The 27983-nt window shown below is 51.7% G+C and overlaps 1 protein-coding gene across 3 annotated transcripts in view; it reads left to right on the forward strand.

Moving 5' to 3' along the window:
* The first annotated feature begins 683 nt into the window (after positions 1-683).
* BCL11B (BCL11 transcription factor B) overlaps positions 684-27983 on the forward strand; it is a 104138-nt gene continuing 76838 nt past the window's right edge. For 2 of the 3 annotated variants that reach the window (XM_032180171.2, XM_032180173.2), the window contains exons 1-3: positions 684-741; positions 1322-2372; positions 15596-15964. In XM_032180171.2, the coding sequence (XP_032036062.1) occupies positions 2315-2372; positions 15596-15964 (427 nt within the window). In that variant the 5' untranslated portion in view covers positions 684-741; positions 1322-2314. The remainder of the gene's footprint in view (positions 742-1321; positions 2373-15595; positions 15965-27983) is intronic. The other variant, XM_032180175.2, reaches the window with a different exon arrangement.

Below are 27983 nucleotides of genomic sequence, written 5' to 3' on the forward strand. Positions count from 1 at the left end.
CCCGACCCGCCCTGGCCGCCTCCGGAGAAACCCTGAGAAGGGAGAGGAGGCCAGCCGCGTGGCGCGCCCAGCCCTGGAGGCCAGGTCATCAAATTGACAAAGTTGGCCGCAGCCTGGGGAATGGGGGGTGTCCACGGGGGCCGTGGTCTGGCCTTGTCCCCGGGCCACGGAGAGGCCCCACAACTCCTCTTGTCCTCGCCGGTTGGAGATCAAACGGCTGACAAGGCAGCTGCGTCCTTCCCAGTCTGACAGGCATTTCCAAGTCCTACCCTGGGCCGAGGAGCGCGGGGGGCGGGGTGTGACTTCCAGGTTGCTGTGATTGTCAGGGGCGCCTCCTGGAGTCACCCACCCGAGTATCTGCGGAGATCTGGCCACACCTACTCCTGGGCCAGCAAGTCCAAGTCCCTCTCCCACGTGGAGCGCCCCGGTCCCTTTACCCTCTCGCTTGCCATAGACCCGGTTTAGGAGGTGGGGCCGTGTTTGACCCCTAGGAGTTAATGGGGGTAAGGTGAGGGGAGGGGACAAAGATTTGAGTGAAAATCCTTTTCCAAATGGGACTCAAACAAGGTCTCAAACACTTCTCACCCCTCACGTGCTCTTGATTCTGTTCTCTTAGTGTCGTTTATTTTGTCTTCCTCACCCTTCCAGAGTCTGTAATACCAGAATTTACATGGAGACACTTTTTGGAAGTTGAACTCCAACATCTACTCAACCCTCGCCGCCCGCGACCATAAAACAAAAGTAAAAACTACCAAGCGACTTTTCCAGGGAAACGAAGCAATTCTTACTGTCCCCCAACTCCCATGTCGACCCCAACCCTTTTCCACAGTCCACGCCCCCACCCCCAAAGTCCAAGTCCGAAAGAGCTTTTGGGTGGGTGGAGACTTGCGTTGATTCAATTTAGTTCACTCACACAGCACCCCGCCCCCCTTCTCAGGGGGTCCTGCTCCCAGGAGGGAGGAGATATAAGGACGATTTTTCTTTTATTTTAAAATAAGCTGCCCAGTGGCCCCCCCCCCAACCCCCTCCCGCTTTTGCGCAGCCGGGGCTTGGGGGATTGAGGAGCGCACAAAAACGCGGTTTGCACGTGTGTCCGGCTTGGGCTGCGGGTGTGCGCAACCGGCAACTGTGTGTGTGTATGTGAGTGTGCGCGCGCGCGCGAGTGTGTCTCTGTGTGTGCTTTCTTGTTCTCTTACAGGGTACAATGTTAAAAAGCCACCGCTAGTCGCCCCCAGTGCTCCGACTCTCTGGGTCTTTTTGTCTCTAGTGCAGATTAAACGTCACGTCCGCACTTGAACTTGAATTTTATCCCATTGTACAGAGGCAGCCCCAGCCATAGAGAGACCGAGAGCTCCCAGAGAACCCGGACTCCGCCATCTTCACGTTGCAATCTATAGCTCCCAGTCTGCGCCCGCACCGACCCAGGCGCACTGGGCGAGCCGCCCCTCCGCCCCGCTCCCCCCGGGCCCGCGGCGCCAGGGGAGCGCTGGGGAGCGCTCGCGGGGACTCGGCAGCCCCTCCGGCCGGCGCCAGCCTGCCAGGTGAACTGGGAAGGAGCCTCTCCTGGTGTCCCCCCAGAGCCTCGGAAGGGTCAGTCTCCGAGAAAAACAAAAACAAAAACAAAAACAGGCAGCCCGCAGAAAACCCAGAAACAACCGAACCGGGGCAGTTTTACATTGCTTTGGGTTTTTTGAGGGGGCGGGGTGAGGGGGTACGAGACAAGTCCCCAAGTTTTCTTTGCTTTTTTTTTTTTCCTTTGCTTTTTCTTCTTCTTTTTTTTTATTTGTTTGCATTTTTTTCCCCTCCTGGTAGAAGTGCGCTTTCCACCTACCAGACCCTGAAAGAAAGTGTCAGGAGCCGGTGCAAAATCCAGTTTAAGTTCAAGAAGACATTTGCAAGTGCAAGAGGCCAAGCAGTTTGAAGAAGTGTAAGATATTTTTTTTTCCTTCGAAAGAATATATTTTTAAAGAAACCAGCCAGTCCGCGGAAAGCAACAGCAGTTTTTTTTTTTTTTTTTGCCTCTTTTTCTTATTTTAGATCGAGAGGTTTTTCTTGCTTTTCTTCCCCTTTTTTTCTTTTTGCAAACAAAACAAAAAACAGCATAGAAGAAAGAGCAAAATAAAGAAGAAGAAGAGGAGGAAGAGAGGGCAAGAGAGGAAGGGAAAAAAAACACCAACCCGGGCAGAGGAGGAGGTGCGGCGGCGGCGGCGGCGGCGGCAGCGGCGCGGCGGCAGCGGCGGCGGCTCGGACCCCCTCCCCCGGCTCCCCCCATCAGTGCAGCTCTCCGGGCGATGCCAGAATAGATGCCGGGGCAATGTCCCGCCGCAAACAGGGCAACCCGCAGCACTTGTCCCAGAGGGAGCTCATCACCCGTAAGTGTCTGCGGAGTGCGCGCGAGGGGCCGGAGATGGGGCTCCGGGCGCCTGGGGCTGGGGACACCGAGCCCGGAACAGCCGAGCCGGGCCAGGCGCCGGGGCCGCCCGCTGGCTGGCAGAGTCTACGGCGTCGGCCTGGAGCATGGCGGGGGGCGGGGGCCATAGGAAAGTTTCTTTGCAGCCCGGGGAGTTGGGGCGCCGAGCAGCCGGACGTGCCTCGGGCTCGGGGGCCTGCAGAGCCGGCTCCGGCCAGGGAGGGGGCATGCAGCCTGGAGGAGTGTGTGTGTGTGCGCGCCGAGCCTGGATGGACGCTCGCCCCTCCGAGCGGCGTGTGTGGCGGCGGCGGCGCTGGTGGCGGGGTTTGGAGAGGAGGGGGAGGGGGCTGGGGGAGCGGAGGGGGAGGGGGAGCCGGGAAGTGGGGAAAAGTTGGCGAGCGCGTGGGTCCGCGCTGACGGCGCGGGCGGAGGAGAGCGGGGTGCGCTTCGGCTGGGGGAGCCGTAGGGCCAGGGGCGGCCACCGGCTCCGGGTCCCCGGTCCCTGCGCCCGGCTCAGCAGGGTGCCGGCCACGCCGGTCCTAGGATTCCGCAGCCGCCTTTCTCTCCCCTCCTCCTGCTATTTGCAAAATAATCCAGCTGCGCGGCTGTTTGCAGGGCTCAAGCCCCCCTCCCCACCCCCCATTTCCCCACCTCCGTCTGTCTCCTGGGATGATCTTGTCTTCTTTCCCCCACTTCAAAAAAGGTGGGGGGATTGGGGTTGGTGAAAAATCCCCGCCACGAGGAAAAAAAAAAAGGTTGTCAGTTAGGAGTGGGAAGAGAGTGATGCGCTTGTAAAATAGTAAAAGAAAAAAAAAAAAGAAAAAAAAGGAGACCCATCAATCTCGTATCCATCTTTCTATCTCAGTATCTTTCATCTTTCCTATCTAAATAAACAAGGCAGGTCGCAGTGGAAATCCACCGGCTGAAATCGTGTAGATTTCAAGCATGTGGCTGGGCGGGCAAAGTCAGGCAGCGGGGCAAGACAAGCAGCAGCTTCCACCATCCCTGTTGGGTTTATTTAGCAGAGGGGAAAAGCGAGCGCGAGCGGGCCAGGTACGGTGTTTGCAGGGGAGCCCGCCCCGGGTCCCTGCACACTTGCACCGGGAAGGTGGCTTTGCGGCGCTCCCCGCCCGCCGCAGCCCGCGGGGCCGCTTCTTCGCTGCGCGCGAACATTTCCCCGCCGTTCTTTCTCTCGCGGTGCCTGGGTCGCCGTTCCCTTTTTTTTTTTTTATTGCGATAGAAATAAAACATCCTCTGGGTGCCATCGAGACCGCGGGCAGGTTATATGCCTGCAATCCGCCGCGCACCTCGCCGGGCTGGGGCCGGGCTGCCCGTGCGGAGCTAGAGAGGGCTGCGCGCCCAGCCACCGCAGAGGACTGGCTGCCAGGCGGCCGAGAGCCGAATATTTATGTTATATTTTTAAAAATTTAAATAAATAAATAAATATATAAAGGGGTTCTCCCCTCCTCTGAAAACCCAGCATAGGAGCCATCTGCTCGGAGCAATTGCTGTTGCCATCTCTCCTTTGTTACAGCAGATACATTAGTAAGAATTTGTGGATTTATTATGGTTTTTTTTTTTTTTTTTGTGGGGGAATAGAAATTAAAGTGAGATTCGCCTTGGGAGAGGGATGCCTCTTTGGAGGAAGGGAAGAGGACTTCTCTTTTATTTTTCGCCATTGTAACATCAAAGAAGACTCGCCGGCTGCGTTTAAAACAAAATGTTTTGCAGCCAGATTTGAGCTTGGTTTGATGAAGGTCTTTTTTGCCAGTTGACATTTCGATCCTTTACCAAGCCACAGCAATGGCTTATTCTACACCCTTCCCCCTTTAGATGGGGTGGTTGTTAAAACGTCTATACTTGCAGAGGCTTAATTTCTCCAGGAGGCAATTTGCCCCACGTAGCCTCTGTATAATTGCAAGGGTTGTTTTTGAGGAGGGGGAATTGGGGGGGTCGGGGAAGGGGGAGTGGATGGGGGTGCACTGCCAAGCTGGCAGCAGCGGCGAGCCAGGAGTGGTTGCAGTTGTGTGTAAGGGGAAGAAGCAGGTAGGTTCGCTTTGCTTTGGCTCTCCCTCTCCTGGCATTACTGGGACATCAGGCGAGAGCCCTGGCCAGAGGACTGGTGGCAGCTGGGCATGGGGGTGAGGGGTGCCTGGTGCAGCACTTTCCCATCCTTCATTTGTTCCCTGTCTCGCTCAGCCCTGCTCAGAGCCGCGCTGGGGAAAGCCAGCTGACACTGGAGCAGTGGCAGGGAGGGAAAAAGAGAGAGGCAAAGGAGAAGAGAGGTGGGGAGAAAAAGGGGAAGGAGACTAGAGGGCAAAGGAAAGCCGGCCTGCCTTCGAGGGGCACACGGAACCTAGGCTGTGTGTACGGGTTTAAGCTAGGAGAGTGGTCCAACCAGTTTTCAGACAAGGCTATTTATTATCCAAAAGCAGCTGGCTTTTCGTCTGTCCTGTGTCACCCGGGAGGGAGGTGGGAGAGCAAGCAGGGGAAAGGCAGGAATGGGGTGCACTTTAGCCTCTCTGGCCTCTGGAAGTGCCTCTCCACAAATGATGCAGGAGCCGTGGACTCAGGGTGCTTTGGAGCCCTGGCTGGCAAAGCGGGTGCTGTCGCATCCTCTACTTGGGGTTCACATTTTAGATTTTAAATGCAAAAGATACCCCTTAAAACATGGTACATCTTTATCAGTTGGGTGGCAGCTCCCGGGCCTGTGGGGCAGCAGCCTCAGGTCCTTCAGGGATGATGCAACTGCAAATAACTGATGGCCTGGGAAACAAGAGGGCACACAAATAGCACGCATGGTCTTTGTGGGTGGGTGGCGGGGGGGGGGGGGGGGGGGGGGAGGGAGCGTCTGAGAAGGGCTCCATAATGAGCTAGTTAAATTTACAGACAGGGCCAGGGACAAGAGGAGTGAGGTAAAAAAGAGTGAGAGACAGCTGGTGATGGAAACCTGGGCTTCTGGTTTGCTTCAAAATGTTTGACCCAGATGGATATGGCTTTTAAAAGCAGAGGACAGACACAGCTATTAATAAAAAAAAAACACAAAACAACACAGTGGCAATCGTGCCGAGGGGAGGTTAAGGGGGATCGGCTGACCACGCAGAGGAAAGGGCCAGAGCCCGCTGTGCCAGACAGGGCCAGGGTGAAGGGAAGAGTACTTAAATCCAAGAAGGAGCTTGATGCTTTCTGAAGAGACCAAGGAAAATAAGATGTCCATTGTAAACTGCGTAACCCCAATCAAGGTGATTTTCTCAACAACCCACCAACAGGTTTCCTAGGAAGATTAGTAATTTTCCGTATGAATTCACGATTTTGTAAAACAACTAGAGACCCAAGATTCAATGCAAAAGTTAGGCTAACTGTGTTAATTCCATGGTTACCTTTTAAATTAGGTTTCGCTGTAGCTGTGTGTTTTGAAGGCGGCGGTGCTCACAATTATCTTAACTCCCCAGGGTAGAGTATATCTCCAATGGTCCACATGTCTTTCAAAACTGGGCCTCCGATAAATTTCATAAGACATAGCCCTCTTTTTTTTATTTTTGGTTAGTTGGTGGGGGGGAGTGAAGTTCCTCTCCCTTCTGCACAGAAGGGAACCCCATATCATTAGAAGTGTGATATAAGTCAGCTGCTCTGATTCAACGGGAGAATAAAAATGTGTTCATCAAAGGTGTTATGCCAGGCTGATTTTATTCATTTGTAATTCACACCTGAGAGAAAACAGCCGTGAGCATATTTTAACAACCGCTAATATTTTTAAAGGGTCTTTTTTCCCTACCTGAATGATATGATGTACATATGCATATTTCTTTTCTTTTCTTTCTTTTTTTTTTTTTTTTTTTGATGGGGAGGTTGCTATCTGCCTGTGCTTGGCCTTGGCGATTTTTTGTCTGGCCTTTGAAATATTTCGTAACAGAAAACTAGTCATTTCTGAAGTGCTGGGGTGGATGCAGTTGCTTTTGTGAAGCTGGCCTTAGAGACATCGAAGCTGGGTTAGCTGGTTGGGTGTGTTGCGTCAGTGACCAGTGTGGAGGGCTAAATGGGTCCTACTCAACCCAAGGGAAGGCCAACTTTGGGTGCATTTGAGAATAATCAGAATTATGTCTCAGGTGAGACAGAAGCACAGAAAACAGTCGTTTACAGATACCAGTTTCTAGCGCCTTCTCAGAATGGAGTTCTTGGCACTGTCTTATAGCTTAGAACACGGCTTGCACCAACCTTCACTTATCCCCTTTTCATCTCCTATCTCGATTGCTTTGCATTCTCTGTTGCTTGTTGTGATAAAATACTTTCCAAAATAAACTTTCAGTTGAATTGGCTTTTGGTTGATGGCAAGCTGAAACGCCGAGCCGCGCCTAGCGCCACTTGGCAGCTAGGGGGAGCTCGGTGCCCGTGTCATGGCTTGGCGCCTCCGCTACAATGGGCTAGGAACCGGCTTCCATCAGTAGCGGCGGCAGTTGACGTTGCTGCAGAATGTCTTAAGTGTGAAGTTGTAATATTGATTTTCCAGCAGAGATTCGTGCAGGACAAAATGAGAATATAAGTTTGAGAAATCTATTTTCAAGCTATCGCCATCGATTTACAAGCCCTCACTTGGCAGATGGGTGCATTTTCTTTTTCTTTGATTTTCTTTCTTTCTTTTTTAACAATTAAAATTGTGAGTTTTGAATGGGTGTGTTTTCCCTGATTCGTCCGTGGTCTTGACGTTCTGAAAATTCTGCTGCGTTATTAAGGTGCTGGTGATCGGGCTGGGGAGGTCTGGGGAAGGCGGACTGCTCATTTCCGTCTTGCATGTCACAGACCCAGGGAACAGTCGAGAGTTGCTGCTTTTGGGAGTCTTGTACCTAAAACAGCTTGATGAATGGAAATCCTTTTAGCTCAAATTTTATAACACTTGGATTCTCAATTCCATTTATTAGCTAATGTTCCCACTGTACTAAGGGAAATAGCACCGTTCCCCAAAGATTTAAAATGCCAACTCAAATAACATGTAAAACTTTGTTTGGAAAGAGTATGTGATTGCTAGAGCCAGTGTTGATCACATCTTTCACCCCAAACAGTTGTCCTTTATGGATAGCTTTTAATGAGAGGATTTCTCCCCTAAACATGTAATTTAGCGATGGGGAATGTATGTGCTTTTGATCACAGGATTTCTAGATTTATAATGTCTTCTTTCCCGAGTTGAAGAAATCTGCAGACTGCACCCTGAGTATGCTGGAGTTCAATATATGAGCAGAAGAGGTAACCCTGCGACAGGAAAGAGTGCTTTATTCTAACCTGAAAGAGAAATAAATTAGGTCAGACAAAAGCCTAGCGCTGTCGTCAGCTGGAGAAAGAGCCTTCACTCTCCAGTACAGAGGGCCAGCAATTTATCTGATGATTTCTCTACTTCATTTAATGTTTGAATCGAGCCAGTTGTAAGCATGTAGTGGCAGCGAGCTCCCTGGACCACTCAGAGATGAAGAGGCACGGTCATCTCGAAGTCTTGGGCCAGACGGTGGTCTCTGAGCTGCAGAAGACCGTTAAAAAATCAGTTTAGTAATCTCCAATCCTTTGCCTTAGAACTCAGGGGAGTTTCACAAGCTGTAACTAAACACAGATCATAGATAAGACAATGCAGGAAAAAAATATATGGGGGAGGGAACGGGAGGGGGTCAGGTCCTTGTCTGTTGGAGACTCTCCTTCATCTCCCATGGCTTAAGGATGGACCTTCTGGCTGCCTGGTTAGGCCTCATCTTTAGCCGAAACTCTCCAAGGACTTTGGCCTCTAGGTTAATGTTGGCTTCACATCTGGGGAGATCAAGGAGAAAGTAAATGGTCTTTGGGGACTGTACCCTGCACCACATGGTTGAGTTATTGATACCGGCTAAGCATCCTTCTCTGAAGACGGTGTTAGCTGTAGATACACTTTTGTATTTATTAATGGGGAGGGGTACAGAAGACACTAGGAATGAATGTCTGTGTCATCCAGCTGCCGTGAGTATGCTTTGTCACTTTGCGGCACTCTTTTGACTCAGGCCATTCGGCCTGAGGTCCTGTGTGCTCTGTCCTGTCCCTACTCCCTGATCCCACTCAGCTTCCTTCCGGTCCCAGGGAGCCAAATGTCAGGGAGATGTGCTCAGGCTCGGTCCCCCCGTTTCTCCATCCCTCCCCAAGAAACGCTGTGTGCTGACTGCCTCCCTTGAGCAAGTATGTTTCCAGGGCGTGGGTAAAAAGTGCCGAGAGCAGGCTATTTGGAGACGCGTGGAAAGAGAAGGACACATTTCTTGCGTCTTCTGCACAAGCCAGTGAGGAGGGTGAGCACAGCAGCCTCGTTTTTTACTGGCAAAAGTGACACTAGATGGAGGCTTGATGAATGGTGCCACATTCATGGGATGTTGGTCCAGCATTTTGACATATGCAAGTCTTTTGTGCAGTTGCTGAAAATCAAGAAATTCATTCTTTTTTCTTTTTCTTGTGGCAGCTGATAATTTGCTTGGGTGTTGAATAGCCAGCCTGAGCTATTTTACTGTAATGAAATCCCAGACCACACAAAATTAAGTCACTTCAAAGTAAAAAAAGAAAAAAAAATCCTCTCTTTTACATAACTTCTTTTTTATGACCCTCTTCCACTGAACTGCTGAAATACAAATAAATACATTTGTGAAATGTTCTAATGAGTTTTCTGCTAAAACAACATGCAGAAATGACTCAAGAAAAGTTGAGTGCCAATATTATTGTGATTAACATGTGCCTCAGAAATGGATGCACTGCTAAGAATTAAAAAAAAAAAAGGGGGGGGGGGGGGGCGGTCATGTTTAAATTCCTACCTTGGAAAAGAGATGTCGAAAGCACTCCTGCCCTTGCTATTTGCTGTTGGCCTCAGATAATCCAAACTCCTCCAGCCAAAGCCTTGAGGTCCAGTGTCCTGTGTGGAAGCCCTTCTTTTCTTCCACACCTTTGAAAAAAGCATAACGTTAAATAAAAACAAATCTCTTCATTTGGCCACAAAGAGTGCTTTTATATCACATCATTAGGAGCCCGTTGTGGCTCTGAAGATTGAAGGCATTTGCAGTTTTCTAGAACCTGCTAAATGTGTTGAGAAGGATTGCTATTGTGGTAAATCTTTTCCTTTTCTTTCTCTTTAAAGCGCCTATTTTATTTGTCAAGCCTTTTATTTGTAACCTTTTAGTAATGGCCGAGACCTGTGAATATACCTGTGTATGTTTTCCTTATTCACTTGTTCTTTTTTCTGCTCTTGTGTTGGGGAGACCCAGACTCCTGGGCTCAGTTTTTGGGGTTCTGGAGAGGGGTGTGCAGTGGGGGAGAGAAGGCGGTTGGACTCCATAGAGCAACTGAGGATATTTTTCAGGGAGCTGCTTACGCATCCTAAAATTAGGCTGCAGTCCTGCAAACAATCTGTACACAGGGAGGCCCTCCCCAAACACTCGACTTTCCCGCCTGGAGACTGTGGACCAGAGGTATGGGAGTGAGGCTCTTCCTGTATCTAAAACCTCTTCAGGGATCTGGAGTTCCCACTTCCTGGCCCGCAGGCCAGGCCCAAAGTTTCCGCCACTGGCGGAGTCAGCGGGACCCTGGTCATTTTCCTGGGAAACCCACACTGGGAAGCATGTTTTGCACCGGCTGCCTTCCCTTGCTCTCCCTCTCACATGTCAAATGGCGATCGAGGTGTGTGCCTCAGCTGAGGAGGGGCAGACAGGACCTCATGGGGTGGTGGCTGTGGTATGCATCTGTCCCTCCTGGGAGGCAGCCTTTGGAGGGTGTCAGGAGGGTGCAGAGCTGACCTGGAGCAGGCTGGACTCCTCTGACCGTCTACTGAGAGGGTCGAGGGTCAGGACAGAGAGAGGTGATCTGGGTCTTGCTTCCTGCTTCAGACTCCGCCTGGCTGTGCCCTCCCAGGGTCGCCACCCCCACCTTGTGTCCTAATAACCCTTCCAGACCCCCTGTGGACATCCTTCTGACACCCGCCTCCCTCTTATCTCCATTTCCTTCTCTGCCGGGCACTTCATTATTCCCTCCGTTAGGGGAACTTCATAAAATCTCTTGTCGTGCCTTTAAGCGTCATCTAGTCATAGATTATTTTCTCCACCAAGAATTGATTCCTGCTCTCTCTCCCTCCACCCTTCTCCTCCCCCCTCCCTACGGTTGTTATTTTCTCTTGGATCCAATAAATTAAAAATGGATGGCAGCTCAGAAAGTGTTGTGCTCCGTCGAGTGTGTGTGTGGTGGCGTTTCCGTGTCGCCTGGAGTCCCAGCCCCTCCCCAAGTGTTCACGGAGAGGAGATGAAAAGATCTCTTCGTAGATTATGGGTAAGCATGGGCTTGCTGGCAAGAGCTCCCTCTTCGTAGGAAGCAGGTGTAAAGTCTCCAGTCGGATGCAGAGCTCGGGCGGATGGATGCTGAACATTTCTTGTAAACATGCGTACACATCATGATGGCGGTTGTGACGTTGGTGGCACACGATTTTAAGAGCCTGGGACCCATCCCCCCACATCCTTCCCCTTCCCACCCCTGTCATCACTGAAACAATAATTCTGTGTATGTTTCTCCTGGACTGTAGCTTAGCCATTAAAGATAAGAGAGTTGGATTTGAATTAATGCAGGGTAAGGAGGAGCAGCAGCCCATGTACTGTGTATGTAGCAATGCACATGTGTGTGTGCAGGCAGCCACGCACATGCCTGTGCTCTGGGGACAGCAGGCAGCAGACCTCTCGGCTGGAGTTCCCCTAAGGGCAGGTGCATGGGCAGTTGTTAGAGATGGACCAGGGAGGGCGGGGTCCTTGGCACCCTGTGTGTGGGGGAGTCACTGGCCAGGTAAGGCCCTGCTGAAAGCTTGCAGCTGCTGGGGGCTTGTTGGCGGCTTGGCTGGGCCTGTGTTAACGATGTCTTTCCATTTCTGTCTTCTGCCTCAAATTCCTTCCCAGCAAAGCCGAGGCATGGGGAAGTTTGTCTTGGGATCAAGTACTTCCCCTTTCACTTAACAACGACGTCCATTATTATTTGTGAAGCCTGATTTCATTGCTTCTAAATGCATTTACCAGCTGGGAGGAGGCCTGGCCTTGTAAATAAAATGTGGTTTTGTTGTAAAAGAAAATCTAACTCGTGTGTGTGTGTGTGTGTGTGTGTGTGTGTGTGTGTGTAAATACAGATTTGTCCCTGCACTTTAGGATTTAGCATTTCAGAATCCACCTCAGCCCTCCGATATCTGCCTTTTGAACAAGTTGTCTGCTGCATCCATTCATTTTTCCTCTTAATGAGTCAAACATTTTAGCAATTGCTCTACTTCATTCGGCTCATAATATATTGAGAGCAGCAATATTCTGCGGGGCTGCCCGACACTTGGGGAGCTTTTCATGAAAGCAGAGATCATCTCAGAGGAAAACCTCATCTTGACTTCACTTTTTTAAGGCCCGAGTTTGCTGGACAAGGCTGTCTGAGGGGCTGGTCTGTAGGGTCTGGGAATTTGAAAGGCTGTTTTCATTGGTCTTTTTCCTGGTGCTTTTTCGTCTCTGGGTGGCAGGTTGGACCACTCTGCCTGTTAGAACAGAGGCCTGGTTCTCTGAGGCTGTGCAGAGCCGGGAGACTCAGGCGTCCATAGGGCAGAGAAAGAGGGGTGTCACTTTGCCCTTCCCAGGGCTTGGCCAAATGTTTTTCTCCTTTTATTTCTTCCATTATCGATACAGTTCTAAGGAGGGACACATGCACACATATGCAGGCACCCTACATGCCCAGCTTGGTATCTGCCTGCCAGCGGAAATGAAACCACAGTCTTTGGGGGTGTCGGCAAAGGCCTTGAACGTGAGCTTTCAGGCCCACTTGGTCCATTTACTCTGACCCAGAAATTTGGGGCTGGGGGTGAGTCTGCTGCCTGATGTTGGGGGTGACCTTGCTACCTTCCTGGGAAGTGTCGCACACAGCAGGCCAAGGCGCAGTGCCACAGCCTGGGTGGTGGGGAGAGGAAACCCTGTTCTTTGGAATCGGGTGAACACCCTGTCATCTCAGAGGGTTTGACTTTCAACACTGAAAGTGGGAGGGGAAGGAGATAGTTTTTGTTTGTTTCTTTTCCTCCCAGACTCCCTTAGAGGCAGTGAGTTGGATCTCTGGTCTGGGAGGTGGAGATCCCAGCTCAGAGCTGAGCCCTGGAGCCCTGGATAATCCCGGGGCTGTCTCGGGGACGCCAACAGGGTCTGGCTCCCAGGTTGGTTGGCTGTTAGGACTTGACGCAGAAATCAGAGCTGCAGCACAGCAAACGGCTTTGGACACCTTCAAACTCAATTACGGGGGCTCGCAGGGCTGCTGCATGAGGAAAGTGAAAAGGCAGAGACTGCCAAAAAAAGGAAAGAATACCAGATGTTACCAAAAATAAAAAAAAAAAAAAAAAAGGAGAGAAAGGAAAAAGTGCTGGTACATACTCTTGGCAAAAGAGGAAGCTGAGAAGGAGGGGTGCTTGCGAACAGACATGTGTGACCTCTGCTAATTTTTAAATTCATCTGTGTTTCTTTTGAATTAGAAAATGAATTTGAAATTACGTAGTTGAAAACCTCCTAGCAGAGAGGAGATATTTAGGCTTGCTAGAACTCCTACTCAGGAGGGCGGACGAGGCTGAAAAAGTTAATAAAAAAACAAACAACAAAGTAAACCGAAGATTAAATTTAAAAAGCCAAGAAAACCTCTTCGCCCTCAGAAAGGATGGTCCAGCTGGCCATGTGGATTTGTCGTTGTTTGTTTTTATCAAATCTTCCACTGATGCAGGAGTTTGCCAGGCCTGGACAGGGTGGCATTTAAAATAGTACCAGGTACCGCGCCTCACCCCTGCCTCCTTTGAATTCTCAATTTCATTATGTCCTTTTTTGCTTTTCAGCTCATTTCTTTTGTGCCTCTCTCTCTATTTTTTAACAAAACAATATTTTGACATCCTCCTCCCATTTATTAGAGCACCTTCTGTAAAAATGGCGCACAATACATCCTTATATTTCTAAAGAACTGTTTTTACAGCGCTCTCCTTTGGCTCTGAAATTATGTATATGTAATTGGTAATTAAAGGTGCGAGCTTTTCAATATAAACAGTATTGCTCAATGTTAGATCATTAAAGGGAAAAAGAGGCACCAAATAATTACCTTTTACATTCTGACAAACCGTTCACAGGAATCCAGTCTTCCCTAGAACCTCTGTTCGGTGGGAAGGTTGTGATTACATTTTAACCATAGCAAAGCATCTTTTCATAAAATAAATTGGTAAATTAATTACGTGGCATTGTCTTCAAACCCCTTTTTAAGTAAACTCCTATTTCTTTCTAAAGTGTAATTAATGGTTTCTGGGACCGGCTTTGTGAGGACTGTTTCCTTCACCTTGTAGGTTCTTTTTGTTAGAGAGATGCAGGCAACAGATTTAGGATTTCCTCGTCTGCGGGGCGTTTTTGTACTGCCACATTTCGGATGCATTCTGCATTTAATTCATCGAGGGCTCTGTCTGCTTTTCTGTAACCACAGGTGGGATCTCAAATTGTAGTTTCTCTTCTCAGTGATACCTACGTCGCTACCTATCCACACATAGTTCATACGTGTGCGTTGCACGTCACATATCGTCGTATATTCTGTATTCAGTTTCACACATGGACTCTCCTAGGCCCTGCATAGCCTCGTGTTCAGAAAATAGAGAACAGTGATTTATGTGTAGGATGGGAGATGCCACAGAATTTTTTCCTTAAATTATCTGTTCTTTGGCTCTGGCACTTCAATAACTTCACTGCCACGGAATGTATTTTCCTCCCTCCCATTCCTTCTCGCCGTTCCTCTGTGGTTTTCATTATCCTTTCCTAAATACCATACAACTTAAAATTTACCTGCCTCCTCGGGTTTCAGACCTTTGGCTGCCCTCTGGCTTCCCTGAAGACCCCGCCACTCGTGCCTTCTCTACGACTACTGACATTTGCTCTCGAAAAATTCCAGCCAGAATTTGCTCAGACCCGAGGGGAATATGAAACCTCCACACTGTCCACTTCTCTTTATTTATGACACTTTCGGCTGCCGAGTCTTCCAATTTTCCCTTGAGGAGGTTGCTGCTTTTTGAGGCATTTATTAGCTTCCAAATATTTGGGTCCTAGGCTCCCTACTCCCTCCCCCCCCAAAAAAACCCAAGAGAAATCTATCGGCTGCTAAAGAAATATAAAAACATACAGTCCATTGAAAGTGTGGTTTGATATCTTCCAAGAAATGCTTTTGGAGTCTGGAGAATTTTCTTTCTTTCATTTTTCTGGGAGTGAAAATAAAATCAACAAACAGAAAAGGACAGTGGGGAGTTGATGAGTGTGGGGGAAATCTACAGAGAAATGGAAGTCTGACCGGGCCTCGGGTGCTTGGCAGGAGAGCCTGCTTCCCGACTCTGCAAGCCGGTTCCAGCCTCCCTTCTGCTGCAGTGCTTTCTCCTAAGATATTTTTTTGGAACCTGACACTCACTTGTTGCTTTCTGAGCATGTGGGCTTCCTTCTCTCCTAAGGACGGGCCCTTAGACGCCCATCTGGGTTTCTGTTTTCTAGTTTGGTGTGTGGCCAGGTCCCAGGTAGAGGAATGTGAGTGGGATTCGCATGAATGGGGAGGGCACGAATGAAGGTGTAAGGGATGGGAGGGGTGGGGCTCCAGCCCAGCAGGGGGAAAGGGCTCCAGCTCACTGGTTCTCAGCCCTGGCTGCCCATTGGAATCACCTGGGGAGTCTGAAAGACTATTCCGATGTTTGTTCCCAGGGTAACTGGTCAGGGGTGCTGCCTGGGCCTTGGGATTTTTCAAAGCCTCCAGGTGATTCTCAGGTACTGGAAACTTTGAGAGACACATCACGACCTCATGCTGTCAGCAGCCAGGGTGTGTGTGTATGCGCGTGTGTCCATGCGTGTTCTTATACTACGTTGGGGAGAAATTGGCAGAAAATAAACTAGAATGCAGTAAGATCAGCACTACTTATGTGGCAATGCCCAGGGGGCACGACGTTGCTCCTAGAGCCTCAGTGTGCCCATCTGTCCTGTGGGGGATGCTCACCAGCCCCCAATCCCGGGGAGGACCTGGTGAGCTCTGGCAGCCAGCAGCAGAGGGGGCTGCTTCTTGGCGGGGAAGGGGTGGACCGGAAGTCGGGTGCTGTGACCGCCTAAGCCCATCTCTATCTTCTCTGCCCCTTCCCTTTCTTCTTTCTGTCTCCAGCAGAGGCTGACCATGTGGAGGCCGCCATCCTTGAAGAAGACGAGGGTCTGGAGATAGAGGAGCCAAGTGGCCTGGGGCTGATGGTGGGTGGCCCCGACCCTGACCTGCTCACCTGTGGCCAGTGTCAAATGAACTTCCCCTTGGGGGACATCCTGGTTTTTATAGAGCACAAAAGGAAGCAGTGTGGCGGCAGCTTGGGTGCCTGCTATGACAAGGCCCTGGACAAGGACAGCCCGCCGCCCTCCTCACGCTCCGAGCTCAGGAAAGTGTCCGAGCCGGTGGAGATCGGGATCCAAGTCACCCCCGACGAAGATGACCACCTGCTCTCGCCCACAAAAGGCATCTGTCCCAAGCAGGAGAACATTGCAGGTATGGGATGCTGCGCTTGCCTGGTTGCTGTGGAAGCCACCTCCTGGGTCCAATGCCCTCTGCCTGAGTGTGCTGGTGCAGGGGAAGGTCCGGGGCTTCCAGGATGGCCTCTGGGCCACCAGCCGGGGCTCCCCCTTTCTGAGGGTCCACCATCCAGGTGACCTTCAGGAGGAGACAGGCCTGGGGCTCGGGGAGCCCCAAATGGCTGATGGCTGCTTGCTTTTGGTGAGGGGACTCTGTCTCGGGGACTAATCCAGAGGTGGTCAGAAGCACAGAATGAAAATTTGGAAGTCTGGTTGGCCCTCTCTTTGCTACTGATCTTGGCTTAGTCCCTGATTTTGAAGCTAGACAGTCTTGGGTTAGAGTTTGTCTTCACAACTTGGACATGTCAGTTTGCCCATCTGTGAAATGCAGCTAAGGAAGCCCACCTCGTTAGGGTTGCTGTGAGGACGAATGAGCTGTTGCATGCGGCATGACCTGGTAGGCACTTAAGAATGGGAGTGCTCATTCTCTCCCCTCTCCTTTCTCTCTGGACTCGGTTTCCCACGTGTGAAAAGAGGAGTTAGGCCCCCTGATCTCAGAGGTTGCTTCTGATGTTGCCCGACCCCAGAGGCTGGTCCCAGGCAGGGGTGTGGGAACTTGTTGGAGCACTGTGCCTGTTGGGGGAGGCTGGATATGCCCTTTGACATGCTCACTCATTTGACCACCGGGACAGCTGGTTTTACCACCTTGAGAACAGGTCTAGGGCCCCTCTGTCCCCAGGCGTGGGTCTGTTCACCGCAGTGAGTTAGCATGAAGTCCCTCCCTCTTGGCCAGCACCATGGCGTGCTGGGGCCTCTTCCAGGGAGCCACTGCTCTCTGTGCAAACCAGAGTGTTTGTTTCTGGTTTATACTTCTGAGCCCAGGAGGCCTGGGGGAGAAAGGAGGGCCTGGCCAGCCTGGGTTCCCTAAAAAGCAGCAGCCCGTCCTGGAGCAAGACGGGCACCAGAGTTTACGCAGACGAGTCTTCAAATCCTGATGGTTGACTTTGGATTAGCCACTTCATGGGTCTGAGCCTCTGTTTCCCCATCTGTCAACAGAAAGTGATAATACCAGCAGGCCTGGTGTGAGGATTAGAGGAGCAGGGGCTCTTAATCAGTTTTTTGCCCATGGCACTTCTCTCTCAGGGGTCTCCTCTGGCTCTGCAGCGTGCAAGTAGGTGGCTGGCTGGGGAAACGAGTGCATTGGTCATTACCATGCTTCCATCATGGAAGGTAGCATGGGCTCTGGAGGGACTCAGGCGTTGGATGCTTCTAGGAGGGTGAGATGGATGGGCATGGGCACTCATCAAGACCCATCACCCAGGACGCAGTTAGGGTAATGCTGCAAGCCTGTCTCCCCCACGTCTCCAAAGCTTTGTGACGCTGAGCCTCACTTTGCTCACCTGCACGAGGGGCTTAGTGAGCCCTCTCTTTTGTGGGGAGACTGTGGTGGTATGCAGAGTCCTGCAGCCGCATGCCAGGCACTGGGGAGACATCAGTGAACCAGTTGGCCTCTGGGCCTTGCCTTCTGATGGGTGCCCTAGCATTAAGTGTCTCATACACTTTCCAAGATGCAAGGGGCTTTGAGACATGTCCAGGCCACAGGCATGTAAACACTGGCTTCTCAGAGTGCTGTGCACACCCGAGCAGCATCTCTTCACTGGGCTGAGCCATCAGGCAAGAGAGGTGCTGGGTCCCTTTTGTCTTTGTTGGTCGATGCTCCAGGGACAGTTTCACCTGTAGTATCAACGCCTGGCCTCAGTGCACGTCGATCTTTCAGGGGCGGCCTTGCTAGGGAGACTCGGGTCGCCTATTTGTGTTTCAATGGAAAGATTTGCTGCTTTTGCCAAAAACATCCAAATCCTCATTTCACACTGAAGGCATTTCCCAATGAGAGGCTGCAGATCACTGTGGCAGGTTTGTTTAAGAAAGTGACTAAATGTGATTTCATAAAAGGCAAAGTTAATCTCCAAGGCAGCTTTGTCCTCGTCCTCCCACCCCCTGGCCCCCGTTTTTTTGGTTTTTGTTTTTGTTTTTTCCAGGTTGTGATACTGCAGCAGCCTACAGTATCTTTATTTTATGTGTGACGAAAGATATTCTTGGCCTTTCTGTTCAGCAACAGGACGAATGGATTTCTTCATTCTAGAAGAAATATGTAAAATAATCCCTTAGAAGTCTAAAGAGATATGTTTGTTCAAAGCATTTAAAATGTTATTTTAATCAAAGGCACAAAACAGTCTACATGCTGTGTCAGCTGAAGACGACCATCCCATTTTAACAGCACACCATGCGCCTGCCTTCCTAGTTCCCATTCCTCCTATTTCCCTGCCTACTTGGGCACCAACTTTTCTTTTCTTTTTTTATTTAATAAAAAGGAAAGATTAAAGAATAAAACTTCAGTGGCTCGAATGTATAAAGTAATTTAATATGGTGGGAGCATTAATTATTTTAGCTTAATTGAATTCTGAGGACTGCAGTAGTTGCATTTTTGTAGACAAGCCCTGTTTATTATTTCTCTGTGTAGATTAACAGTAAAGGAAACACAGATAACTTTCAGTTATTTATTGTAAAATAAATGTGTCAATTCATGTGTAAAGCAAGCTGCTCAGAGATAATTGAGTCTTTATATTTTAAGAGGGGGACTAGGAATCACGGGCACTTCTCCGCCCAGGCTTCCGGAAACCCGTCCAGCTGCTGCCCACGCTCCTGGCCCCCGGGCTGGCTGTCCCTCCAGGCTTCTGCCTCCTGGCCGGGGCTCCATGGAGTGCTCCAATCCCTCCATGATCTGCTATTGTCCCCAGGGCCTTGCTGGCCCGGGCCAGTAGCTGGTGAGCGGGTGGCTGTTAATTCTTGGACTCTGCCTCTGGCTTTGGCTGTCCAGGCTCAGAGGAGTCCAGGGTGAGGTGACCTCGAGGGTCCTGGTGGCTGTGAGGGTCCTGCCTTTTCCAGGGCCAGCAACCTTCCCAATACCCAGGCAGGTCCCCGCTCTTCCTTGCTACCAGGCGCTTCTAGAAGTGGGGACTCCAGAGGCAGACCCGAAGGGGGTTCCTCCCACCCTTAAGGGAGATGCCCGGGTGAGAACTGCGGGGGGATTCTGTCAGTCATCACACTAGGTCGTGGACCGCATATCAGCTGTTTCCTCGGAATAGTCATTCTGGAGAGTAATTACTATTATTTTTATTTTTGGTAAAGGATAGAGAAGTAGGAAGGTAGAGGGAGGAAGTTTCTGAAGCTTTGTTTTCTGGAGGGCATGCATTCATTCATTCATTCATTCAGCAACTGAGCACCTGGGCCCTTCCTCCGCCCTGGGGGTCCCCACCTGGATCCCCAGGTAAAGAGCCCCCAGAGGAGGGAGTGGGTGTCCAACGTGGGGATAATGGGCAGAGTGTGAGCTGGCAGCAGCCCTGCTCTTGACGTGTGCATTCTGGATTCAGGGCTCCGCTACCTGCTGAGCATTCTCTGTGGACAGAGGAGGTCCTTGGAAGCTTGTTTCAGGCCTGTCTGGGGATGGGGCAAAGCTCGTCAGAGGCGGGGTCTTTAGCTGGTGGTCTGACTCAGGGCAGCTATGGTGCCTCTGATACATCGCTGCCTATAGGTTTACATTCTTTATGTTTCTTAAGGTTCCTGCCTGTGGCATCCTCCCTGCCTCTGTGGGAGTTCAGGGGAGCACAGGACCCATCCTTTGGGGGAGCTGAGAGGTGTTCCAGGGTTTGCAAAGAACACGTGGTGCTGCCAAGCCATTATCTGGGAGGGGTGTTTTGAGGAGGGGTGAGGAGAAAGAGGCTTTCAGGGTGTTTGGGGTTTGAAGGCTGTCTCTTGCTGTGTGGGAAAGAACACAGCCCGAGTCAGAGCCCCACCCTGCTCCCTGCCAGCCTCCAGCAGCGACTTGACCTTCTGAGCCGCGGTTTCCTCATCTGTCATTGTGACATTTATGATGAGTGCCTGGCACACGGTGGGGGTAGGTGTGCTGCAGATAGGAGCTTTTCCTGGCGCTCGGCTTTCCCTCCTCCGCCGCATTTTCGGGCGTTAGAGCAGCTTGCACCGGTCTTCTTGGCAATGGGCTCCTGTCAGGGTTGGGACAAACCGCCACTGGGTTGTGGGACTAAATCCACCATCACAGGCAGTGTCAGCATGGAGTAGACTCTCTCCCGTCCATTCTGCCTTTTGTTAGGTGACTGTCCCTTGAGGATCTCTTTGCTGGCGGTGCACTCTGAGGAGCCGGCAGGGGGGTTTCAGGGTGAGGGAGCACAGGCTTTGGCATCTCCCGGGTGGAATCCCAGCCCCGTCGCTCACTGCTGGCCACCTGTGTGAGTCACTTCACTTTTCTGGGCCTCCGTTTCCTCGTCTGCACCTCCTTTTTGGGTTATGCTGAGGATGAAATGAGGAAGCATCCACCTGGCACAGGTTGGGCCTGAGGCAGATGATCGAGAAGTGGATGCTTCTAGAAAGCCAAACACAGGAAAGTGTGGACCCTGCTTGGCAGCACGCTGAGTGCGTGCTTTTCTTGGTCAAAACCATGATCACTTGCCTGGGATCTCTCTCACGGTGACTTCCTACAGGTTCCTCCATATGATTCCCACGTGATAGTCACTGAAGGGGAGGCGCCTGATCACCAGGAATTTGGTTTTGCCTGTTATCAGCCCTTCCATAACCAAATGAAGCTACAGAGGGAGGAATTAACTATCAGCTGTCACTCATAGGCCTGCCTCCCTAACCCTCTAAGTCCTGAATGTCAGTTTTCTGGAGAAGTGCGGAGACAGGCAGCAGGTGACAGGAGGTGGCAGATCCCTCTGGGCTTGGAGGTGGCAGGCAGCCCTGGCTGCGATGTCCCTGCCCACTTGATATGTCTTCATCCGCAACCCAGGGAGGACGTGCCATCTACCTGGGAGATTCTCTTAGCAGGTGGGGCATAGATAATGGTTTGGTTTGGGGCCGCAGTGACCCATTGCTAAGCAAAATGTGTCAGAGAAAAGGACTTCTGACGAGCCCAGGGATTTACATGCTGCTTTGGGAATGTTCTTCCCCGACTTTTAAAAATAAATAAAATAAACGTGAAAAGAAATATTAGCTTGGCCAGTGAGAGAAACTAAATAACTTGCTTGTGCTGGAAACTGGAGATAAACCCCACTCGCAGGTTGCCTTAAAAAACTTGCACTTGATCTATTTAGAGTTGTTATTTTCCCTTCAAATTAAGATGAGTTAAATCCATGTGTGTTGTGGCACGGATTATCTTTTTTTATTATTAAATCGTGACAGCTAATTATTAGCTCTGTCTGCACCGAGGAATAGTGCAGTGTTCTGTCTGAGGGACATGGCCCTGGGTTCAGGCTGGCGTTTGGGTGTTGGGATGGCTGAACAGGGCAGAGTTCGGGCTGGGCTGGTGGGTGGTGGGGAAGAGGGGCGCTACCTGGTATTCCTCACTATGCTAGACACTTTTCTTGGGTTATCTCACTTAATTCTTCAACCTTGAAATATATGTTTCTAACCCCACTTTGAATTGGGGCTCAGAGAGGTTAAGGGAGTTGCTGAAGGTCACACAGCAAAGCAGAGTCAGATCCAGTCAGGCCTAGTTTCCTTGGATAGCAAGGGGTGTGGAGGATTTGGGGGATGGGTATTCTAACTCTGTCTGTCTGGCTGGTGGGGCCTTGATGGGTGGGCACCACCTCTGACCCCATCCAAAGTGGTCTTTGAAGCCCATCGCAGATATGACCCTGTGGATACAGCCAGGATTCCTCAGACCCCCAGGGACCGTGGCCTGCAGTCTGTGGCTTTTGTATACACTGTCCTGTACTTCCTAATGAGGGCATTGGAGAGATGGGTGGTGACAAAGAATGCAGTACAGTGTAAATTCAGGTGCACCTGGGCCGGAATTTTAGATTTTTTCCCATATATATGGTTATTTCTTTTATTTTATATTCACTGTTGCATAGACTTTTCCCCCATAAATACAAATTACTTGTTTTATTTTGTGGAATTGCGGTTTTGCCAGGGTCTTGCTCTGTGACTGTCAGCCAACTGTTCGCCTCCCCAGGTCTCGGTCCCTATAACTGGAGATAGTGTTCCTTGTGTTTTGGGCTTGTTATAAGGTTTGATTCAGACAAGGTATACATAGAACAGGTTCCTGTGGGTTTTAGCCGTTGTTAATAATGGAGATCCTGCCGGTGGGATCCAGAGGAAGGGTCTGGCTTCCTAGCCTCCTGGAAGGACCTTGCTGCCAACTCTTCCCTTCTCACCTGCTCAGTGACTTGCCTGAACTTACGTAACTAGTTACTGGCAGAGCTGAGTCCAGACCCCAATTATCTTGAGTCAGGGCAGGTGACTTTTTGCCATCCCAGGGTGCCCAGCCCTGTAGCTTGAGGCCATCTCCCCTGGTGGAGTCCCAGTTTCCTTAGCTGAGAAAGGGGGTGAGCCCTTCCTGTCCCGCTGGCCTTCCAGGGAGGCGGCGGACCCACCTGCCATGTGAACTGTGCAAACCAGAGTCAAGAGTGTGTGCAGCTAAAATGGGTGACATCAGCACTGATTTTAGTTGAAAGTTTTATTGGATTAAAAAAAAGAGAGATAATACTGGTCACATAGATGGGTGTCTTTTTTTTTTTCTCTCTTAAGGTTTGAGGCCTTATTTATTGATTTATGTACGTAGTTCCATACTTCCAGCAGTAATTCAGGAAACAGGAGAGAGAGATAAGGTAAGAAAAAGAGAGAAAGGCAGCTGGGCTCCCAAGGGGTGAACTTAACCAACATTCAGCCTGAGTTAATAGTATTATTCTTAGTTCGTCTATTTGACAGTAAATAGTTAGTAATTGACTAAAGTTTTTTTTATCAGGCATTTGACAGCTTTTTTGGGCAGTTGTTGCTCATTTGCATGCTTGGCTAATGCATTAACCACCAGGTCTAGAATCTGATAGGAGTGGGCTCTGCTGATAATCTATAGAAATAAGGCTGACTGGCTGTCACTCCGTGCCTTTGGGGTCATCTTTTCACTGAGGAAACAAAGAGATTGGGTTTTTCCTAATTTCATGTAAAATTTATTTATTTATTTTTGAGACAGAGTCTCGCTGTCGCCCAGGCTGGAGTACAATGGCGCGATATCAGCTCACCAAAACCTCTGCCTCCTAGGTTCAAGAGATTCTCCTGCTGGGCACGGTGGCTCACGCCTGTAATCTCAGGACTTTGGGAGGCCGAGGCGGGGGGATCACGAGGTCAGGTGATCGAGACCATCCTGGCTAACCCGGTGAAACCCCGTCTGGACTAAAAATACAAAAAGTTAGCCGGGCGTGGTGGCGGGTGCCTGTGGTCCCAGATATTCAGGAGGCTGAGGCAGGAGAGTGGTGTGAACCCGGGAGGTGGAGCTTGCAGTGAGCCGAGATCATGCCACTGCACTCCAGCCTGGGCGACAGAAGGAGATTCCATCTCAAAAAAAAAAAAAAAAAGATTCTCCTGCCTCAGCCTCCTGAGTAATTGGGATTATAGGTGCCTGCCTGGCTAATTTTTGTAGTTTTAGTGAGATGGGGTTTTGCCATGTTGGCCAGGCTGGTCTCAAACTCCTGTCCTCAGGTGATCCACCCGCCTCGGCCTCCCAAACTGTTGGGATTACAGGCACGAGCTACTGCACCCAGCCTGATGTTAAATTTAACTCATACTCACTAGATCTTACTGTGTGCCAGACACTATTCTAAAGACTCTGCAGATACTAACTGGTGTAATCCTCCCTATGACTTTATGATATGCTAATATCAGCCCCACTTTATAGAAGAGGAAACTGAAGCCCAGAGATGTTAAGTTATTTACCCAAGGTCACACAGCGGTGAGTAGGGTCCCAGAGTGTCAACTCTGGCAGTTAGGTTCTTCACTGTGGTCATAACTGTGCCTACATTCCATCCACCTCTCTGCACCACGAGGGTGGTAAATCAGATATTACTTTCATTTTGCAGATGAGGCAACTGAGTCATAGAGAGGTACCTTGCACAGCTGTCCTGTGAGTCACCAGCTCAGTTGCACCTAGAGACCAGGCTCCTGGGAGGGAGAGCATTAGGAAAAATAGCTAATGCGTGCTGGGCTTAATACCTAGGTGATGGGTTGGTAGGTGCAGCAAACCACCATGGCAGACGTTTACCTATGTACACAAACCTGCACATCCTGCACATGTACACCAGAACTTAAAACTAAAATTAAAACAAAAAAAAAGAGGACAGGCTCCTGACTTCCCAGAGAGGCCCTGGGTCTTCACTGTGTCATGTCCCAGGAGCCCAGGCCTCGTGGGATCCTGTGTTCTTGAACTGTGGCTGGTGCAGGCCCTTTCTGCTCCTGGCTGGGCAATGAGTGATTTCCACTCTGAGGTCGAATCTTGGTGATGGGACTTGGGTTCCAGAGTGGGGTGAAAGAACCAAGACAGTAGGCAGCCACCTGTCCTGCACACATCTGTGGTTTCATGTTGACTGCATTTTGGGAGGAGCTGGCCCCCACCTCGTCATGAGTTACAGGCAAGTGGCCCTGTTGAGTCCAGAGTGGGGAGAGGCAGGCAGAGTGGACTCTGGCTTGAGACCTAGGATGACATCCTACTGTGGCTGGCATGCTGTGTGACCTTGAGCAGACAGATCTTCCCCGTCTCTGGGGCTGAGTCTGCTGGGCTGAAATGTGAGATGGAGCCACCAGTGGTTTCTAACAGCTGCAAGAGCCAGGCAGAAGGTCGCGCATTTCCCACCTCAATTCCTTTCCCACCTAGTAGTTCCCCCAACTTTCCTCATCTTTCACATTAATGAGGCTTAGGAGTCAGTTTTCTCTGAAGAAATTGGTGGTGAAAATGAAAACTGTTAGATTGAAAGCTTAGGTCTTTCTGCCCCAGGCTGTGAAGATCCTTCTGGGAGAATTTGGTCCACTCGCTGTGAGGTTAACAGTTGAAGCTCAGAGCCCCTCGTGTGACCAGGCCCTGTCCCTAGTGTCCCTGTGTGGTTTGACATTCTGTTCTTTGTGATGAGTGTACCCTGAATCGTATAAACCTCGGGCCCTGCATGATCTGGACCCACCCTGGCCCAGAGCCTGCTGGGGGTGGCCAGTGACATCTGGGCACACGGAGTGGGAGCCTCCTCAAGGGAGGGTGTGATGAGGACTTACAAGCCTTGAGCTGGACCCAGGGAAGAAGAGGCCTTGCTGGAGAAGGCAAGGCACCCTAGGCTTCATTTTATTTTGTTTTTAAGTTTTCTTGATGCCTTCTTGCTGGTCCGCTGGTTTTGGTCTGGAGGGTCCTGGGGTGTTTCAGAAAGGAGGAGTCTGTGCTGAGGGTTGGGAGAGGAGAGCAGGGAGGGAGGGAGGAGTGACCCCGTGATGAGCCACAGGTCTGGGAAAGCATCTGCCCCTGGCTGCTCAGACAGCTGGGAAACTGGGACCACAGGCTCCTCTGGGCAGGAAAATAGTAACAAAGTAGACTTTTTGTTGGAGGTGAAAAGTCAGACTCCCCCACTCCTGGTGTGGAGAGAAGGTAGCAGCCAAGGGCAGGGTGAGCCCCCCAGCCCAGGGCAGCCTGCTCTGTCTCTAAGCCAAGGTAATGTTTGATCAGGGCTGTTTTCCCCCATCCCGTGCCCTGGGGGCTGAGTGCCTGGGCAGCTTCTATGGCCTTCAGGTTGCGGGTGTAGACACAACCTCAAAGGTGCAGGCAAACAGGTGCGTGGGTCGGCTTCTACTCAAGATGAATCCAGAGGCACAGAGCCCTAGGGGCTGGTAGCCCCAGTGCCTAGGCTGTGCCTCTAGTGATATGGCACAGACGAAGCCATCCGTCCAATCCACAAGAGTGTCCAGAAAACACGCGTCTACCTCCTGATGACTGCAGGTGCCAAAGGCATCCTGGAAAGGAGTGGAGAAGGTGGCTTTATTTCAAAGCCGTTTTCAGGGTAGAGCACACCTTCTGGAGAGTGTAGCCAGCCAACCAGGGATTCCAGGGTCCTCCCTTGGGGTTTGAGGGCAGAGACTGCCTGTCCTGGGCTCAGAGAGACAACAACTGTCTGAATTCTTCTCTGTTCGGGAGAAAATGGGACAAACCTTCAGTGACTCCTGCCACCTCCAGCAGCTGGCTAAAAACTGTTGGAGTTGGTAAACCCAGCAAAACTAAGTATTCCTGGGGCTGGAGCGGGTTCTTTTCTCCTCCCACCTCAAGTTCAAAGCCAGCCAATTAAGAAAGCTAAACAGTGCGGTCTTCTCTCTGCATCACTGGCTTGTAAAACTTTCCCTGCAAACTAGGCGACTTTATTTGTTGGGAAAACGAAGTATATAATTTTCCTGACCTGGCCTTTGCTTTGGGGAGAAGGGGAAAGAGAGAAAGAAGTCATTTCCAGAAACAGACGGTCCCCGAGGAGCAAAACAAGGTCCACACTCCAGCGTCAGGGCAGCGTAGACTGCAGCGCGGTGGTCTGGAACGCTGAAAACAGCGTGTTGCGGGGAGGCGGGACGCGAGGCTCCAGGCTGCGGAGCCTCTGGGGTCTGGGTCACTGTCTGCGGGGTGGACATCGAAGTCCTCCCAATTCTGCTTCTGAACCTCTGGGCGCCAGCTGCCCCCCCACTACTGCAATTTTCCGGTTTCCCCAACGTTTGCAACTTGCAAGTCTCCTCTCGCTTCCTTCCATCTCCAGCAGCCCCTCCTCAAGCTTGGCCTCCTCCCCTCCGGGCGACGGTGCCTATCCCGAGCAAATCATACCCATCCTCTCCGCCGCCCGCGAGATGGCCTCCCCCGCCCTGCCCGAAGGGGACTTCAGGCCCCTCCCTCCGAGGGCTCAATGGTTGGGGTCCATAGCCCCCTTCATTGCTACACAGGAGAACACAATGGCCTTCCCCGAGGCCAGGGGCGCAGAGCTCCGCGGGGGCGGCTGCATCTCCCGGACCGCGCACCCCACACGGCGCGGACACTTTGGCAACTTCAAAACTGCGCGGGGGGCCTCCCCTGCGAGCGGTCCCCCCGCTTGCGAGCTGTGCCCCTTTCCCGGCTGGCCCTGGCCGGGTCGGGAGGCGCCTCGGCGCTGCTCCGAGGCCTTAGGGCGCGCCTGGCCCCCGCCTGGCCCCGGGCCTCTGATTCGCCCACGGCCTTGCGCCCATCGTCCACCTCCTTCCCTCTCTCTCTGACCCGGGCCCGCTGCGCACGTTGATTGTGCCTTGGTGGGGCGGGAGGGCCGAGAGGGCTCAAGGTCCATGCATAATTCGGCGGCTTAATGGAGCAGCTGCCTGAGCCGGGCGGCGAGGGGCGGGCGGAGGCGCAGCTGACCCAGCCCGCGTCTGGCCTCGCTGGGAAGGCGCGCTCCTTTCTTCCTCCCTTGCCACTCCCCTCCCCCACTCGGCCTGGGTCCGAGGAAGGCGGGGGGTGGGCGAGTCGAAGGGCTCGCTTTGGGAAGGGGTTTCCCTCGTGCAACTTTTGCTTTGGGGGGCGGGGGGGCATACAGTGAATCGGAGCCGCCTCGGGACCGGCTCCTGAAGGAGGTGGAATGCAGGCTTCCTCGGAGCACTCTGCAGCCCTGGAGTCTCTTTTCCTGGCCCCTTTCCCCCCCGCCCCCGTCGGTCCCCAGCCCAGCAGCAGCCCAGCGAGCACGCCCCTGGCCCCAGGCCAGCCCCCTTCCCTGGCAGCCGGCGGAGATGGATGGAGGCGGAGACCCAAGGTCAAGGGCGGGGAGCCTGCCGGCCCCGGGCCCCTTTGTGCGCACGGGGCCGCCCCTCCTCCACCAGTCGCCTCCTCTCTGGCCCTTGGGCGCTCTCCCGGGTGGGTGACCTTCTCGGACATGGGGAATGTGGAAGTGGTCCCCTCCCCGAAGCCGCTGCGCGCCGGTCAGGTCGCTTCGCCGGGGTGGCATTCGTCCCGGGTGCTGGGGGCGCACGGGGATCCCTCTTCCGCCCGCCGCCATTGCCCTGATGAGTGGCGCGGTCTTTCTCAGCCCACCTTGGCGGGACGGAGCGGGCGGTTCCCGGGATCCAGGTGAGGCCGGGACGGAAGGAGCCTCCGGGAGTTCCCTAGTACAAAAATGTGA

This window comes from Hylobates moloch, unplaced genomic scaffold (genome assembly GCF_009828535.3).
Source record: "Hylobates moloch isolate HMO894 unplaced genomic scaffold, HMol_V3 SCAFFOLD_16, whole genome shotgun sequence".
Classification (NCBI taxonomy): domain Eukaryota; kingdom Metazoa; phylum Chordata; class Mammalia; order Primates; family Hylobatidae; genus Hylobates; species Hylobates moloch.